Source organism: Xenopus tropicalis, chromosome 9, assembly GCF_000004195.4.
Source record: "Xenopus tropicalis strain Nigerian chromosome 9, UCB_Xtro_10.0, whole genome shotgun sequence".
Taxonomy (NCBI): domain Eukaryota; kingdom Metazoa; phylum Chordata; class Amphibia; order Anura; family Pipidae; genus Xenopus; species Xenopus tropicalis.
In genome coordinates, this window is record NC_030685.2 from 53,925,939 (window position 1) to 53,944,511 (window position 18,573).

Below are 18,573 nucleotides of genomic sequence, written 5' to 3' on the forward strand. Positions count from 1 at the left end.
GTGGTGACAGAAGGAGCCTAGAAAACCCAAAGGAAGCCGAGAAGACCTGAACACAAGCGGGACACTTAAAGGCACTGCGGGACATTTTGGTAAGCTTCCGGGACAGCAGGCAAAAATGGGACATCTGGGGGTGTGGCCATATAGTGGGCATGGCCAATAAATTTTCACTGCACTACGTGCGTCACAACATTTTCTCACTCTTTATAATTTTTAAAAGTTGGGAGGTATGCACCATGTACTCTTTTCTGTGCGTATTCTTACTTTTGTTGTCACTGCTCATTTACCATTCCATTTTAAGTTCTCAAACCTTCTATTTTGCATTTCCACCCTAGTGTTGCAACTTCACAAACAGTAGTGTAAGGACCTATAGGGTTAACAGTTACCATGGCTGGAAATCCCCTACAATTTGGAAATCCCCTAAATGCTAGGCCATACATGTTAAGATCCGCTCGCTTGGCGAACTACGGGTGGGCGATATCGGGTGAATTTAGGCTAATTTGGCCATTTGGCCCTGGGGACTTGGCCCTGGGTCCAAATGATCGAATTAGAACGCCGGTGATAGATACTATCGGTTCGGGGACCGCAACAACGAGTGCCCCCATGGGCATTAACCCATAGCAACAAATAAGTGATTCGCTTTTTTCAGCCAGCTGCAGGTAGAACAATGAATGTAACATCTGATTAGCCCAGTGTTGATAAATGAGCCCCACTGACATAAATAGCTTAGACATAACTGGCTTAAAGTAAAGGGATCCCACTAGCTGATAATGTAAAGGTGTATTTTAAACTACTAAGTGTCTCCACAGTGGTGCAAGGGTTAAAGAATAAATCAACCTTTAAAAAATAATTTTGAAATTGCTCAGGGTCTTACTAAGGACTTTTGCAATTTGCATTCATTGTTTATTTGTTTATTTAGTTATTTTCAGTTTCAGAGCTATCATTAATATAATGAATTTTGTAACAATAGCACCACTTGCTGGTCAGTTCCTGTAGTTGTACAGGTATAAGACCCATTATCCAGAATGCTTGGGACCAAGGGTATTCCGGATAAGGGGTCTTTCCGTAATTTGGATCTCCATACTTTAAGTCTACTAAAAAATTGATAAAACATTCATTAAACCCAACAGGATTGTTTTGCATCCAATAAAAATTATTTATATTTTAGTTGGCATTACAAGGTACTGTTTTATTACTACAGACAAAAAGGAAATCAGTTTTAAAATTCTGAATTATTTGATTAAAATCTTTCCGTAATTCGGAGCTTTCTGGATAATGGATTTACAGATCCCATACCTGTACAGTCAAAAAAATACACCGTCAGAAGGAAAACAGAGAAATGCTCTGACATCTATTTTGCCCATTTTTCTTTTTACACCGAACTGCTCCTTTAAGGGGATGCACCAACACAATGGAATTACTGCTGTGGGTTGGACAATAGTACAGGTATTGGACCTATTACCCAGAATGCTCACGACATAGCCGGTTTTCCGGATAAGGGATCTTTCTGTAATTTGGATCTCCATGCCTTAAGGCTACTAAAAATATTCCTACTTTATTACATTTTCTGCATCAGTTGATTTGCCCGCAGAATAAAGTAGCACACATCGGTCCAGATTTAATTTGATGAGAAAAGCTTATCTCTTAATTAAATTCCAGATGTTCACAACAGCCAGATGCAATTAAATAAGCAAATCTTTTCTCAGTGTGTCAGTGTGTATCACATGAAACCTCTATTGAAGTCTATGGAAAAAAAACTGGAAATGAATTAGGAGAAACATTTTTTCCTAACAAACTGAATGACGTCCATAATTTTCACATAATTAACCACAAAATAATGTTTTCTCATGAAATTGAATCTGGCCCATCAGACCCAGTTGTCCTGACCTCTTGCAGGCAAAAGAAAATGTATGTGTCCAGAAAAGCTTTTGAAAAGCAATACAGTACTAAAGGCCAGATTATCAGTTTAGAGCTCAATATATAAGCAGGGCCAGATTTCTCAATAGGGCGCCCCAAGGCCCCCCCACCACTTAATTAATTTGGAGCCATGGGGAGAGGAAGCGCTAAAGTTTCTTCGTGTCCTGTCCCCATTACTCCGCATGCAGCCAAATTACTCTTGTGAGGCTGGGTGGCATGCCACCTCTAAATCTCAGATCTGGCTGTATAATAGCTCACCCACGTTCTATTCATTCCTATGGGATTTTTAGAAGTATATTTATCAATGGGTGAAAGTTAAAATATGCTTAAAATACCATAGAATAGAAGGTGAATGAGTACTTATTTATTAAAGAAAAAGTAAACCTTTTTTTTTTTTGTTCTATGAGTAAAATTACTCTAAACAGCCTCCAGAATTACCTACCTTTGTGCCAGCATTCTCTCTGACCTGGTTCCTCAGTCAGAAGGTGTACTTTTTCTTTGCTTCCTTGTACAGAGTGAAGCCCCGCCCCCACTTCCTGTTCAGGTCTCTCATCAAAAAAAAAAACAGGCTAATGCACAGACTGGCTCTCCACTCCAACAACCTTGTGGAATTGAAGAGAGGACTGAACAGGAAGTGGGGGCGGGGCTTCACTCTGCACAAGGAAACAAAGAAAAAGAATACCTTCTGACTGAGGAACCAGGTCAGAGAGAATGCTGGCACAAAGGTAGGTAATTCTGGAGGCTGTTTAGAGTAATTTTACTCATTGAAAAAAAAGGTTTATTATTCTTTAAGCTCTAAACTCACATTTTGATAAAGCTGTCCCTTTATGTATTTGACAAAGTAGCAGTACTACTTGCAATTCTTTTAACAATTCTTTTGCAATTCTGTTTCACGATACCAGGGAGAATGGAGTGCGGTAACAATTAATACATTGGTGGCAGTTGCATTTCCCTGAGGTTATACTTAGTTATCTGACAATCACATGATGAAGAATACTGCAACATTTGCTGATAAAGCCACCTTTGCAGCTGTGTACAGTTCCCAGCATCTTAACATTACTGTGATTATGGACTGTTTTCCTGACAAGTTTTGGGCCTAAAAGGAACATCGGGTACGGGGAATCTAAGTTTCTTTAGCAGAGTATAAGATGGCTGGGGCATCTGCTTTAAGATTCCTTGTTGGCCTTCCTTTAGACTGACATCTTTGTTGACTTTTGTGAGAATTGCCAAAATATCTTCACCCCTGTAAAAGAATAAGCAGATCATAACTCATCTGACTGATTATTTGTGAAGGAATAAAAAGAAAAGACAAATGTACCACATTTTAAGCTACAAAGACATTTTACACAGAGCAGAAATCACGTGGTTAGATTGTAAGCTCTACGGGGCAGGGACCTCCTTCATACTGTGTCTCAAACCACATGGTTAATTGTCCTGGCACAGAGCACTGAATAATTATGCCTAGTTTTAGGGACTCCATTGTAATCATAACTCACATTGCATGATATATTTATTCATGGGCATACATATTCAGCAAAGGCTTCAGAATCAGGGGGGCACACCACCCTTAGAGTTTAACCCCCCAACTCTTTTCAAATTTGCAGCAGTGTGGCTTCTGGTGGCCAGAGAGTTGTGTGGCAAATGTTACATTGTCACATAGTTTGTCTAACAAGCACATCCCATGAAAGAGAGCATTTTACTGCAGTTACAATTGGGCACTTTTGTCAAAGCATTATGCTTATTACTTCAAGTTCAAAGTGTGCAATTACAGTATTACTCAATATGAGGTGAGCTTTGTAGGAAGACAACTTGACAGGCTTTGTTTAGAACAGCTCACAATCAGTGTCAGACTTGCCCACCAGCATACCAGGAAAACTCCCGGTGAGCCCAGGTGTCAGTGGGCCCTCCTGCTCCAAACCATTTGGCCTACTTCATGGTCATTCCCTATTTCTGAATGGGAACAAAGAGGGGGGTTCCTGTCCGACACTGCTCGCAATCCATGTTACAGGAAAACTATTATAATGCAGGGGCAACAAGCATACAGACTATCACAATATGTTATCTATCCTGCAGGCCCTCTGGCCACCAGTGATTATTAACTGCTGTACTGCTGATTGCTAAAAAATGACAAAAGAAGAGAAAGGGGATGAAAAAAAAGGAGATAAAAAGTCAAACAAAAGGGGGGAATAGGGGGATACTAAGAGAATATACAACATAAAGAAAAGCACAGAGAACAAAATACAGAAATTGGGAATAAATGAATAGAAAAAAAAACACAGAAAGGAAGGGGGAAAGCAAAGGAACAAATAATGCAAAACAAAAAGGAAAAGAAGGGGAGAGGAGTATAGGAACTTGATTGCTCTATTCTATTATCTGTTCTAAGTGGCAGATTACAATTCAAATAAACTTTTTTCACAAATGTCTTAAATTTAATTAATAGTGTAAACTGAAGTCCACGCAAGAAAAGTTGCTAAAAATCAGAATTTTTCAACTTGTCGCATGAAAACTGCAACTTTTTACATCGTCCCACAAACAATCAGCTTCAAAGATCCAAAACCTTTAAAATTTTGAAGCAAACAAAAAAGTGAGGGTAAGGAAATGGGGGGAAAAAAAAAAAAAGGCAAAGGAAAAGTATAGAAAAACAGGAGTCAAATATAAAAACATAGAAGGTAAATAAGAGGGAAGCATGGAAGAAAAATTCAAGGTGAGTAGGATATTGCATATTTTATATACAACTATAATGTATGGTTCTCCCTCTTACAAGTTAGAGGACATCTGGGGGTACCAGTACCAACTGCCTTTCACTGTATATAAAATATAAAAGTACCAGTATCCATTAGCACTAACCATAATATGCTTGGGATGCCTATACCTACTACCTTTTGCTTAACAAACACTGCATCTCATTGTATGATTAATGTGCTAGGGTGTCAGTATCCTCTGCTTCTCAAAGTATATATAATTTGCTTGGGGTGTCAGTATGTGTATATTAGAGACAATGTATTTGTATCACTGACATATATTCAGTAAGCAGAATCCAAGACCATCTGGCTTTCATGGACAAACACTGATTATTAAAGGAGTTGTTCACCTTCGAGTTAACTTTGAGTATGATGTAAAGAGTAATATTCTGAGACAGTTTGCAATTGGTCTTCATTTTTTATTATTTGTCGTTTTTTTAGGTATTTCATTTTTTGTTTAGCAGCTTTCCAGTTTGGAGTTTCAGCAGCTACCTGGTTGCTAGGGCCCAGTTTACCTTAGAGACCAGGGAGTGGTTTAAATAAGAGACAGATATATAAATAGACGAGGGCCTGAATAGAAAAATAAGTTATGAAAAGTAACAATAACAATAAAACTGTAGCCTCACACAACAATCCTTTTCTGGCTGCCGGGGTCAGTGACCCCCATTTGAAAGCTGCAATGAGTTAGAAAAAGAAGGCAAATAACTCATAAACTGTAACAAAGAAATAATGAAGACCAATTGAAAAGTTGCTTAGAGTTGGCCATTCTACAACATACCAAAAGTTAACTTAAAGGTGAACCACCCCTTTAGCTTTGTGTGCAAAACCTTCTTGTCAGCAAAGAAAATTCCACAAACGATGAAACTGAAGAGTGATTTAAGCCATTTCCATCTCCAAATACTTTCTCCTCTTATACTAGAGGCACACAGGACAGTTTCTCCGCTGAAGGAGGCAGTAAAACCACCCAATGTGCCATTAACCTTAATCACAACTTATTTGCTAGATGTGATAGTAGTGAATGAAATGTGGTTTATAATACTAACCTTGGAACCAATTCAACAAGGTTCTTGCAAAGGGCCTGAATGTACCATGAGCCTTCTCTTGTGTGGCGGTATGCAGCATAACCATCAACTGTAGACATCCCTAGTAGAAAATCAGCATCCTTTGGAACATTCACAACATATTTTTTGTTTTCTTCAGGAACTATTGCATCAGCTTCTACTTTAGATGAAGGGTGTGTGAATTTTCCTTGGCATGCTTGAATAAAAAACAGCTTTGGTTTTAGAACCAAAGATGTGCAGCTTATAGCTGTGAAATAGGACATAATTTCACGAATAGATACTTCTTTATCATCACTCCCCATAACTGTCCCTGATTCCCCATGTGTCAAGATACAGCACACAAAACAGTCTCTTTCACTGTGATCTCTGGATTTGAACCTCTTTAAGCAATCGCGAATCTGTTCAGACATCAAATTTTCAAAAATGTCCACTTCCAATCCAAGCCATGAAAAGACATCACTCAGAGCACCTGGAATGTGTAAGAAACAGTAGACATATTTAAATATATAATAATTAAATATATATCGATTACAAAGAAATATCCATTCTTAGTTCTGCAAGCCAGCCAATAATACTTTAGCATGAAGCAAAGTGAGTAGTCTCATATCACACTGATGAGTATCAGCAATGTCACCCTAAGAAATAATTCCAATTTCATTTCTATTGCATTTGTTAAGCAAAATTAACTTCACATACTATATAAATGATATAAATCTTTCATTTCATTCAGTCTTGGGAATATACAATTACAGCAAGCAGGCAGCTGCCATTTTGTGGGCACTGTTATTAAGGCAAGCTTTGTATCACCCCAAAATCTTGTGTATGTGACAGAATGGGGGACCTGATGCCCTTGCCCATGCACTGGCCAGTGCCAGATTTCTGCTGGGGGCACCCCGAGGCCGCCCCCATTCTGTGCCCCCCACCCCCCTGCTCGCATGCGTGAATACACCCCTTCCCCGTAAGTGCACATGCGCATGCGCCAACTTTAGAAGTCCCATACGGAGAAGTGGGGAGAGGTCCCCATTGCTCCGTATGGGGACAAAATGAACAAATTTTGCTGTGGCGGGGCGGCATGCCACCCCTAAGTTTGTGCCGCCCTAGGCCCGGGCCTTTATGGCATCGCCACAAATCTGGGCCTGGCACTGGATACAAAATTAGATAGTGAGAAGGTAGGGAGAATGTGAGTGCTGAATGGAAAATTTAAGTAATTGTCTGCCCCACCTCAATGCCTCAAGGCAGTATATGATTGACAACTGGGATTTGTAAATGCATTTATAATGAGTTTGAATGTGTTAATATAAAAATGAATTTTGGTTTCATGTTTAATATGAAAAGGACTTTTATTAAACAGTGTTTCATGTCTGGGTGACAGGTCCCCTTTAATATCAATCATTTATCTAGTATTAACATATTCCACACAGCTTTACAGCAATTATACAACATTCGCATCGGTTTTTGTAGATAAGTATGTACGTGTCACCTGGTGCAGAAATTCTCCATACTTTATGAAATATTTTCAATACAGCATGAAAATTTCTTGACATTGAATTTTCAAAAAAACACATTGGCCCAGTTAAATTGTGATGGTAGTGCATGTTTTAGTTCACAGCAGTGACATATTTTCAGCTGAGTTATGAACAGCAAAATTCAATTCGATCAAAATAATGTTTAGCTTGATGTTTGTAACAGGAAAGTAAATTATTTAACTGGACATGATCACTTAATCAAGTGGGCTTCATTTAGCACTTTGTGGCCAGTTTGGAAGTAAAACAATAGCTGAATTTTAGCAAACTCTAAATTATACTGTAGTTGAATACATTGTGTAAACATGGTGTTCCTCTTTATAAACAAATCTTTTACAGATTCATATTCATTATTACATCTAAAAATATATAGAAATTATATACAGAGTTTTACTTTACCAGCATCTTTGTCTGAGCCTTCTCTACGGTTTCCTTTCATGAAAACTGAATTATCAATAATCAAGCAATAACCTCGATGTTTGTGATTCATGTCATAAAATTCCTTTTAGAAATGAAATGAAGAAGATCAATAGATGCATCATTTTATTAGTAGTACTCTTAAGATTACAGGTGTCAGAATTGATGTCTAATGAAAAAATACATACATAAAAAAATTTCGCCGCACTACCCGCGTCACATATTTTTGTCCCTCCTTCTCTTAATGAAATGTTGGGAGGTATGTGTTAGCTATATGTAAAATATGGATATACAATAGCAATATTGCATGGATCTGTACGCAGGAGTGTGGGGCCAAAGAAGTTTCAGATTGGCTCTTCACCCCATACATGCTTCCTATTAGTTGACCGGGTTTTTAATTTTCTCATTGGATTGAATCAGCAAAACTGCTTTAAACTGGGAAGATATTCATTGACAATAATACAAAGTGACTGGAAACTTATCAAGTTATGAAATATCTGTTTGGTTACCATAAGGCTTTTTTATATTATCATGGCTACAGTTTTATAGTTCTCGCTACTTTTAATCACTGATATTTCTATTCAGGTCCTCTCCTATAATTATATAAGTCTCTCATTCAAGGTAATTTGAACCGTAGCAACTGCTGAAATTCCAAACTGGAGAGTTGCTGAACAAAAAGTGAAAGACAAATAATAAAAAATAAAGACCAGTTGACAATTGTCACAGGATATTACTCTCTACATCCTACTAACATTTAAATCAATGGCAAACAACCCTTTAAACTGGTGGTTTATTAAGTGGTGAGTATTTTCTGAAGCAATTTTACGAGATGTTATATATGGAAAACAACACACATATTAAAACACATTCAGTCACACATAAACCAAGTTTGTCATAGAATTGCTTTTATTCAGAAATGTAAAGCAAGCTGAGCATATATGGATAGTGGTTTAGAAAGGCGTTCATGTATCCCTATAAATTGACACTCAGTTAAGGTATGTTCTCCTTCTGTTTTACATTCTTTACATTCTTCACCTGTACCCAACAAATGAAGAAATAGAAAACAGACAAACCTCTTTGTTTGCTTGTGGTGTCATTTCAGAATTCAGTCTGAGATCAGAGAGCTGATGGTTAATGTTTCCTGATTTATCATCTGTAAATCAGAGAGTTTCTAAATAAGAAGCTTTGTAACACAAAGTAGTTGTTACATACATGTACTAATTATAATCTTACAGAGAAAGTTATGCATGTGAACATGAATCCTTGAATCATAATGCCTAAAAGTTCCCTGCTTGCTTGCTTACTACAGCTGCATTGTGCCACTGAGTAAGCAAGCACAGCAGTTTGCAGTGACTAGGCATCACATTTAAAAAAAAAAACAGGTCAAAATTAAAAAGTACACGTTTTATTGGGCAGACCAGCCATAATATGTTTTCCCACAGAGCTGCAAATATGGCATTGAAATTTGACTCAGAATAACAGAATAACCACACTCTAGGGCTGCCCCCACTAAGAGGGCTGTGTGGACCCAGCCAGAAGGCCAGTTAGAGGTATGAAGGAAAATTATAGTAATATTTGGGGTAAACAATTATTTGCTGTCCTTGCTGTTCTTTGATCTATATTTGAATGGCTGCTGTCACATACCTCGTTATCAGCTAAAGGGGAGACCAAATGTTGGACCTCAAAAAGAGTCTAGATTCCACATAGACTGTAAACAATTGCCTTTAGAGGCACAGCAAACCAATCCCTCTGTGGTGATGTAGCTAGCTCCTAACTGCATGCCTCCCAACTGTCCTGATTTTCACGGGACAGTCCTTCTTTTAACAGCTCAACCCGCAGTCCCGGATTCTTACTGAAAAGTCCTTTATTTCCCTTTGACATCCTGAACTGAACGCTAAAAAAAATTTAAACTTAATTAAAAAGTAGCTTTTGGCAGAGAGCCCAGAAATCTTAACAAGCTTCACCTGCACATAGATACAATGTTTCTCACATTTAATTAAATAAGTGGGCTTTTGGCAGAGAGCCCAGAAAGTTAACAAGCCTCACCTGCACTTAGATACAATTGTAACTAATAAGCTAAACAATGTCTCAAACTTGAAATAACCTGCCAAATTTAGTAAAATGGGAGTGGTTTTTAGGGCGTGTTGTCGCAAAAATGGGAGTAGTCCAATTTCTTCCCTTTTTGTCCCTCTTTCCAATTTTTCAAACCTCTTACCGTCACTTGAACTCAGTGTGCATTGAAAATAATTCATTATTTTGCTCATTTCTAATGGTTGCACACTTATAGGTGAATTGAGGAATTAGATTTACTATACAGGAGAGACCACAGCAGATTTAGAAAATTATGCATTATCATCATTATCCTTTATATACAAATTCCACCAGTGTATTATCACATGCTGTACAAAGAATATCAAATCATTTAATCATTGCTCACCTTCCTTTTCTGCTTCTTCGTGGATCTTTCCAGTATGCTCTATTAGACTCTCCGTTCCTTCGGTGACAGTAAAATACATTTTTTACAATGGAAAATAATTATTGAGTTGACAGACCTGCGCTATATTTAGAAAACAATACATACCCCCCCAACTCTCCCGCTTTCCGCAGAACTGTCCCGGATAGTTCAATTAATGTCCCGCATTTCTGTAATAGATTACGGAAATGCGGGACATTATTGAACTATCCAGGACAGCGGGAGGCGCTGGCTGGAACAGGGCGTTCCTTCTTCTTCAGCGGTTCCTCTCCGTATGCGGCTACTTGCGCGGCGGCGACAGGCCGTTTTATAAGGTTGCACCCCGTGCGTATTGACATCACACGTACGCACGGGGTGCAACCTTATAAAAGGGCCCGTCGCCACCGTATAAGAAGCTGCATAAGGAGAGAAACCGCTAAAGAAGAAGGAGCGTGTATGGGGAGGCACTGTGTATGGGGGGTACTGTCTCAATTGGGGGCACTTACTATGGGGGTGTTGTGTATGGGGGGTACTGTAGGGGGCACTTTCTGTGGGGGGGTACTGTCTATGGGGGCACTTTCTATGGGGGGTACAGTCTATGGGGGAACTTTCTATGGGGGGTACAGTCTATGGGGAAACTTTCTATGGGGGGTACTGTCTATGAGGGGTACTGTGTATAGGGGCTACTGTGTATGGGGGTTACTGTGTATGTGGGGTACTGTCTATTGGGCCATTGAGGGCACTGTGTATGGGGGGGCAAAATTGGTACATAGTTATAACTCACTTATAACTGACTGCCTTCTCTCTATATATGTATGAGGGTATAGCACAATTTGCGTTTGATCCCACCATTTCAACTATATAAAAGGAGTATTTTTTATTTTTTTTTAAATGGACGGGGTGTGGTAATTGGGGCGTGGCCACAAAAGTCGGCGTGGTCAAAAAAATTTGCCGCGGTGCACGTTCCAAATCTTTTTGTCCTTCTTTTCATTTTTCAAATGTTGGGAGGGATGACAATACAAAGATATAGATTCTGATCTTAAGCCCAGCTTGTCACACCAAAACCTCTACTTTTTAAAATAGCTGTTTTGTTGCACAGTAAATATAAAAAAAGTTGCATAAAAAAAATATCCAAGTATAAGTATATGGCCCCTTTAGTATCACCATTAAGTTAATTAGAGGAGTATAATTTGCCAATCATTTTTGCAGTGAAATAACACATGATCCAATTAATCAGCCAATACTTTGCACAGAAATTGCCTATTTACAGAGAAAATCTTTTGAATGGTTTACAATGGTTTTTGAGCAGTAACCAGGGCAGCTAGTTAAGGTGTGGTAGACTAAAAACATCAAAAAGTCCACCGCTGTAAAATAATTATAGAAGGTATGCTAAGCTGCTGTACTGTGCTGCCCATAAATTCACAACAATCACATGCAGATTACTTTGATCTTGTTAGATCTCATCAGCACATTTATGGGAGTATGGCTTATGAGGTGAAGCACCAGGATGTACTTGAGCATCATGTGAAATGGGCTATAAGGAGTCAAACAGATTTTTATCATTCCTTAAATATGAGTATGTATTCTATTATCCAGAATTCTTGGGATAATGCTTCTGGATTGCTTCCGGATAATTGTTTTAAATAAACCCAAAAGGATTGTGTTGACACTAATATGGATTTATACAACTTCGTTAGAATCAAGTACAATAAAATGGCCTTTCTGGAATTTTAAGTTTTCTGGATATCAGGTTTCAGGACAAGAAATTCCATAACGGTAGTGTAGCATACAGTAACTTGGCCATGTTAACAGCACATTTGCTATTTAGCTCCTGACTACACCATAGGAAGGTACAATACATGTTCAACAGCAGCCTCTAAATGCATGTTCAACAGCAGCCACAAATTGGTTAAAATATGACTAAATATTAGCAGACATATAGCATATAAAACCTACCTTTATCCCATAATTCACTGTCTTTGCTTGAAACCTGTTTTGTAAGCAAAAACAGGGTTAATAAAGAAGCCCAATCACATGATAATAAATAGAAAGTAGACATGAACAGTAAAAATAAATTATAAAAAGTAACAATAACAATAAAACTGTAGCCTCACAGAGCAACTGTTTTTTGGGTGCTGGGGTCTGCAACCCCCATTTGAAATCTGCAAAGAGTTTAAAGAAAGAGACAAATAATTAAAAAACTATAAGAAATAAATAATGAAGACCATTGGGTTAAGAGAAGCCCACATAATAAATAATATTTTGCCCAGAAAATACCCCTGGTGATCACTATGCCAGTGTCCCAGCTAGCTCATTATGCACATGCGTGTCACATAGGATCAGCCAATTACTCACCTGTTCTTATGTCACATGCACAAGTGCATAATGTGCTAACTGGGACATTCCTCATTATGCACATGTGTGGTTCTCAACATGGCGGCATAACGCTTCCTAGGGACAATATTTGGCCAAAATAGTATTGCTTCCCCAAACCGGAATGCAGGCTCTACTAACCCACATGTTGGGCGGGGAATATATTTTGCAATGATAGTTGCCCTGTAAGTGAGCTGCATGAAAGCTCCAAGTTACAACATCATATCTCCCACAAACCCTCGTGTACCAAGATCAAACAACCTAAAATGAATTTGAGGGTATACTGAGCTGTGTAATGCCCAATATACGTGGATTTAATCAACAGCATATAAAGACCCCACAATGAAAATAAAGCTTATGTATTTTCACAGTTAACAGATAAGCACCTTGACACATTAGGGTTGACTCACTAAAGTGCAATAAGCGTTATTGCATGCTTTTTTGCGTTAAAATAGACGCAAAAAAAATGCGCGATTATCGCATGCGTTAAGTCACATATTGCGTGCCTTAAATAGCATGCAACCAAATGCGTTTATTTTAACACATTGCGTTTATTAGCGAATAAAAAGAATAGTAACGCATGATTCACAAACACTTAGACGTGCTAAATATCGCATTAATCTGTGCGAAAATTAACACCTACTTGGGGCAGGCGGTAATTATAGAAAAGTACAGTTCATGAGCTTTTGGCAACACAATATGGACTTTGCAGTGTGATTTATTCAAGTATGTGTTGGCCCTAGAGTGATGCAGCCTCCAGTTTGCAGGGAAATGGTCATTTTCAGAACAGTAGTTTTCCGAAAGTATTGGCGTGTATGGCTAATATGGCATGCGGCGACAGTTTGTGCAGTTTGTCTTTGCGACTTAAATAACGCAAACAGCATTGTGTCTAAATTAACGCAAGTATCCTTTTAGTGAATCATGTGTTAAGACGCGAAAAATAAGACGTGATAAAATTTTAAACGCATGCTATAAATAGCACTAGTTTTAACGCACCTTAGTGAATCAACCCTATTGTGTCTTAAGAGCCTGAAAAAGTATGAGGACCCCTCCCCCCAAAATATGTGAGTGTATATGTGTGAGTATATATGTGATTTTATATATGTGAGTGTGTGTAAATATGTGTGAGTGTATGTGTATGTAAGATTTTGGATTTCCCCTTCAGCTGCGGGTTCGGGGCCCTGAGCACCCAGACCAATCTGGGACCCCGGTGAGCTTTTTTGAGTTGGCTTAACTTGTGTGACCTCTGGTTTATCGTAGCACTGGCGAATGGTTCGGGGTTTATACACCCGGGCCACTACCATTCATTTGGTACAGGTGATTTTCCCTCTGGAGTGCACATTAATGATACTTTAGTTTATTTTTACGTAGTTATAGTCATTCAGGTTCATTTCTTTGTTATAGTATTTGAGTTTAGTAACTGGTTTCTATAATCAATATTTAATTTGCTCATTAGTCATGTCGGGTCCCTTTTCTACTAATTCTCAAGCAGGTGCTGACTCGGTGTTAATTAACTATAAGCAGAGCGCGAACAAGCGCCGCGAACGATTGCAAGATGCTTTTTCTGGACGTTTAAATGAATTAAGTGTGGATTTACCTTTAGATCTAAGATTTCGGAGTTTAGAGAAGTTATCCCTTAAAGAGATGAATCTCTGGTGGGATATAGCTTCTCTTGAGAAGTATATTGAATTGAATGTAATACCGCGTGGCTTGCGCATTCGCAAAGCGCCTTCTTTTGCCATTAATGAATCCGAATTTATGGATAGATTAAATTTAGTCCTATCGGACTGTTCCTTCAGGCTGATGAGTTTATTAATTGAGCATAAAAGGAATGACCTTGTGTCAATTAAAAAATCCTTAACTGATACTTATGAATTGCTCACTAAAATTCACCACTCAGAGGAGTTTTCTGATTTAAATACTAACTTAAAAATTTAATTAAAAAAGGCTGAGGATATGGTCCTTTTGCGCAAAATTAAGAAATTAGATAGAGATAAACAAGATTATGTTGAAGGAAGGGTGTATACTATGACTCAGTGGGGATTTAGAAAGCGGAGTGAGTCGCATAAGACAATTTTGAAGAAGCCGCTGCCCCAAAAATACGTCAGGTTTACAAGTACTGATGATGAATCCTGTATGGGGAATGAGAGTACTTCCTTCTGCTCCTCTGTGTCCTCTGCTTCTTTACAGCGCGATCGTGAGTCAAGGGCCATTGATTCATTCAATGATGTTCGTCCCCCCCCCAAGACAGTCTACTGGGTTTGGTGGACGAAGTAGCGCTGGAGTTAAGATGTCTTCCTCTGGGCGAGATGCTGAAAGGAAGAATACGTTACAGCGTAGATGCCCCACTGACACTAGTGATCGTAGTGATTGAGGCAGAGAGGATGGTCAACTTTTTTCCGATCAAGCGACTCGCTCCAATTATCGCCTACGAGACCGGAGGGGCAACCAGAGACCTATGTTTTAAATCTCTCCAGCAAGATATTAACGAGCACGCAGCTTTCACTATTGGCGAGGGGTTTATCTTTCTCTCCCTCAAGAGACTTTAATGTACTAGATACTTTGATTGATGTGAACCGGTTTGTTCGTAAGTTGACTTTGAAAAAGTATTTTTTGAATGCCCCTTCTGATGGTGAATCAGCACAAGTATCCCAGCGGTCGTCGCTAGACAGTTTAACGACCAATGATACAGTTCGAGTGGATCTCAGTGTGACTCCTCTTGTTGATTCTGACATTAAGCTTGATTTTGATGATGAACGTCGGCTCCATGATTTATATAGCTTACAGAATGAGTCTGCTGTATCCTCGTACCAATTTGGTGTTGACTCGAGTGTATTACATGATAAACTTAGAATAGGATCTGATTTTTATCCGGTGCATCTTAGGGGTAGCTCAATTGATAAGTTTCATGAACTGATTGAGAGTAAGTTATTGAAGCTTAAGGCTGAAACTATGAGTCAGCATACTATTTCCAACTTAACTGTGGAAGAGAGGGCAGCTTTGAAGCAGTTACAACAAGATAGTTCTTTGGTAGTTAAAAATGCTGATAAGGGGGGCATGGTCGTAGTACTAGATAGTGAGTCTTATAGAAATTATGCCATGCGTCAGCTTACTGATCCTCTTACTTATTTGGTTCTGGCGAGTGATCCCACAATTGAGTTTAGGAAGATTTTAATTTCCCTTGTTCACGAAGCCTTTAAGTGTGGTTTGTTCACTGAAAGGATAAGGGAGTATTTAATACCCTCCTCTCCTCAAATACCTCTATTTCACCATTTGCCTAAAGTCCATAAAACTGAGCGTCCGCCACTAGGGAGGCCTATAGTATCTTGTATATCTTCCCTCAATGAAAGGTTATCTGAGTATATTGATATTTATTTGCAGCCCTTAGTTAAGCGGTTGGTCTCTTTTGTTTTAGACACTAAGCAGGTGTTACAGCTTATGGATGGTTTGAGGTGGCATGAAAGTTTCTCTTGGGGCACCACTGACGTAACCTCGTTGTATTCATGCATTCCTCATGATAAAGGGTTGTAGGCAGTTTCTTATCACTTGGACAATTACAGTGTTTATGATGTAGTCCCTAAAATTTTTATTTTAGATTCTATTAAATATTTGCTTTCGCACAATTTTTTTCTTTTTGATGGGGTTTTTTACCTCCAGAAATGTGGGACGTCAATGGGCGCAAAGTTTGCCCCACCTACGCCAATCTGTACATGGGTTGGTGGGAGGAGTCCCACATGTATGGGGGCAATTCGATGCACTTATCTAACATAGTGTTTTATAAACGCTATGTTGACGACCTCTTGTTTATTTGGCGGGGGTCGGAACTTCAATTTTTGCACTTTGTGGGTGATTTAAATGATAATGACTTAAATTTGAGGTTCACTAGTGAGTTCAATAGGACTACTATCTCTTTCTTGGACTTGAAGCTTGTTGCTTCTGGTTCCTCCGTTGAAATTACTATCTTTAGGAAAGCGTGCTCAGGGAATTCACTATTGAGGGCGGATTCGTGTCATCCAGGCCATATGTTTAAAGGGATTCCCTTGGGACAGTTTTATCGCTTGCGGAGGAACTGTAGTGCGGACCGTGCTTTCTTGGAACAGTCGATCCTTTTACGTGACAGGTCTCTAGAAAAAGAGGCTTAGGGATAGCAATGTTTTACCCACTTTTGTAACTGCTTTTAGTAACCAGTTTTATAAAATTAGGAAGATAGTAAATGATCTTATCCCTATATTGTACAATGATTCAGATTTGGCATCAATTTTGCAAGGTGGTTGCAATATAGTGGCTCGGAGAGCGCCCACTTTGGGCAATTTGTTGTCACCTACATTATGGAGATCACAACCTTTGAGGACCAATTGGTTAACTACAAAAGGGACCTATCAATGTTGTGCCCGTAGATGTGTTACTTGTGCACGTATTAAGCAGTCTAGCAGCTTTACTAGCACGGCAACCGGAAAAACGTATGATATGCGCTTCTACGTGAATTGTAATACATGATATGTGGTCTATTTGCTGACTTGTTCCAAATGTGGTGTTCAATATGTGGGTTGTACAACTCGTGCTTTAAAATGCAGGATGAGAGAACACATTAGACACATTGTAGCCTGTGATAGTAGCAGTCCGGTATCGAGGCATTTTATACATTGTAATGGATCAAACATAAGATTCTTATAAATTCAAGCCATTGAGAGAATAACTTCTGATGAAAGGCGCACTGATATGTTCATGAGGCTTTTACGCTCCAAAATTAAATGGATATTTATCTTTAGTACCCTGTTTCCCCCAAAAATAGGACATCCTCCGAAAGTAAGGCACCCCCCCCGATTTTTCACCCCCCTCGGAAAATAAGGCACCCCCCGAAAATAAGACACCCACCTAGGCTGGGCGATAAATCTCGCCCAAACGATGGAATAAATGTGTACTGTGTTCTTCTTCATGGAAAAATAAGACATCCCCTGAAAATAAGACCTAGTACATATTTTGGAGCTTAAAAAAATATAAGACAGTGTCTTATTTTCGGGGAAACACGGTACACAGCATCCCAATGGACTTAATTCTGTTTTTGATGTCAGTTGTTACGTTTAGCCCTTTAGGCTTTTTTGGTTTTTGCGCTTCAGCGTTAGTATATATTTATTCTTAACACATTATTGACTTACTTTTAAATGGCTCGTTTTAGGGTCATTTTACTTTATGGGTATATCTTTACTTTTTACAATTTATGACCTTACTGCTTGAGTGGATTTCTTATTTTTCATTTTTCTAATAATGCTTATTTACTTGTTTTACATCTTGATGCTAATAATTTATTTATTTATAGATGTATTTAACTTATTTACATATGAATTCAATATTTCACATTATTAGTTTTGGGGGTTTTGCTTATGTCATTGGTGTAGTTTATTTGTTGTTTTCATTAATGTTCATTTTATTTTATGTCTCTTTATCTAGTTTTGCTCTGGGGGGGTAGGGGTGGGTGTGCTTTCTCCGCCCCTTAATTAATTTGTTGGCTACAGCCGATTATTTTCATTCGTTATTTAAACCCTCTGTCTATTGGACTGTTCAAGCCTATGATTAAGTGCGCATGTGCACGAAACGCGTTAGGCGTTCAGCCTTTTAATGAATCAATAAAGAATCGTTTCTAAAGCAAAATCTTCAAGTCCGGAGCGCTTGGTGTTCTTCATGTAAGATTATGTATGTGTGTGTGAGTGTATATGTGTTGGTATATATGTGAGTTTATATATGTGAGTGTATATGTGTTTGAGTGTATGTGTGTTTGAGTGTATATGTGTGAGTATATATGTGAATGTACATGTGTAAGTGTATGTGTGTGAGTGTGTGTATATATATGAGTGTATATGTGTTTGTGTGTGAATGTATGTATGTGTATGTATATATGTGTAGGTTTATGTGTGTGAGTGTATATATATGAGTATATGTGTGAGTGTATATGTGAATGTACATGTCTAAGTGCATGTGTGTGCGTATATACGTGAGTGTATATGTGTTTGTGTGTGAATGTATGTATGTGTATGTATATATGTGTAGGTTTATGTGTGTGAGTGTATGTGTGAGTATATATGTGAGTGTATATG

At 38.5% G+C, this 18,573-nt stretch overlaps 1 protein-coding gene across 5 annotated transcripts in view; it reads right to left on the bottom strand.

Moving 5' to 3' along the window:
- Window positions 1–1,129: 1,129 nt before the first annotated feature.
- The window catches only part of casp10 (caspase 10), a 34,496-nt gene continuing 17,052 nt past the window's right edge, over window positions 1,130–18,573 (bottom strand). For 4 of the 5 annotated variants that reach the window (XM_031892625.1, XM_031892623.1, XM_031892622.1 and 1 more), the window contains exons 7-12: window positions 12,065–12,098; window positions 10,094–10,150; window positions 8,730–8,809; window positions 7,639–7,741; window positions 5,699–6,185; window positions 2,656–3,157 (exon numbers count right to left, since the gene is read on the bottom strand). In XM_031892625.1, coding sequence (XP_031748485.1) covers window positions 2,980–3,157; window positions 5,699–6,185; window positions 7,639–7,741; window positions 8,730–8,809; window positions 10,094–10,150; window positions 12,065–12,098 — 939 coding nt within the window. In that variant the 3' untranslated portion in view covers window positions 2,656–2,979. 5 annotated transcript variants of the gene reach the window in all.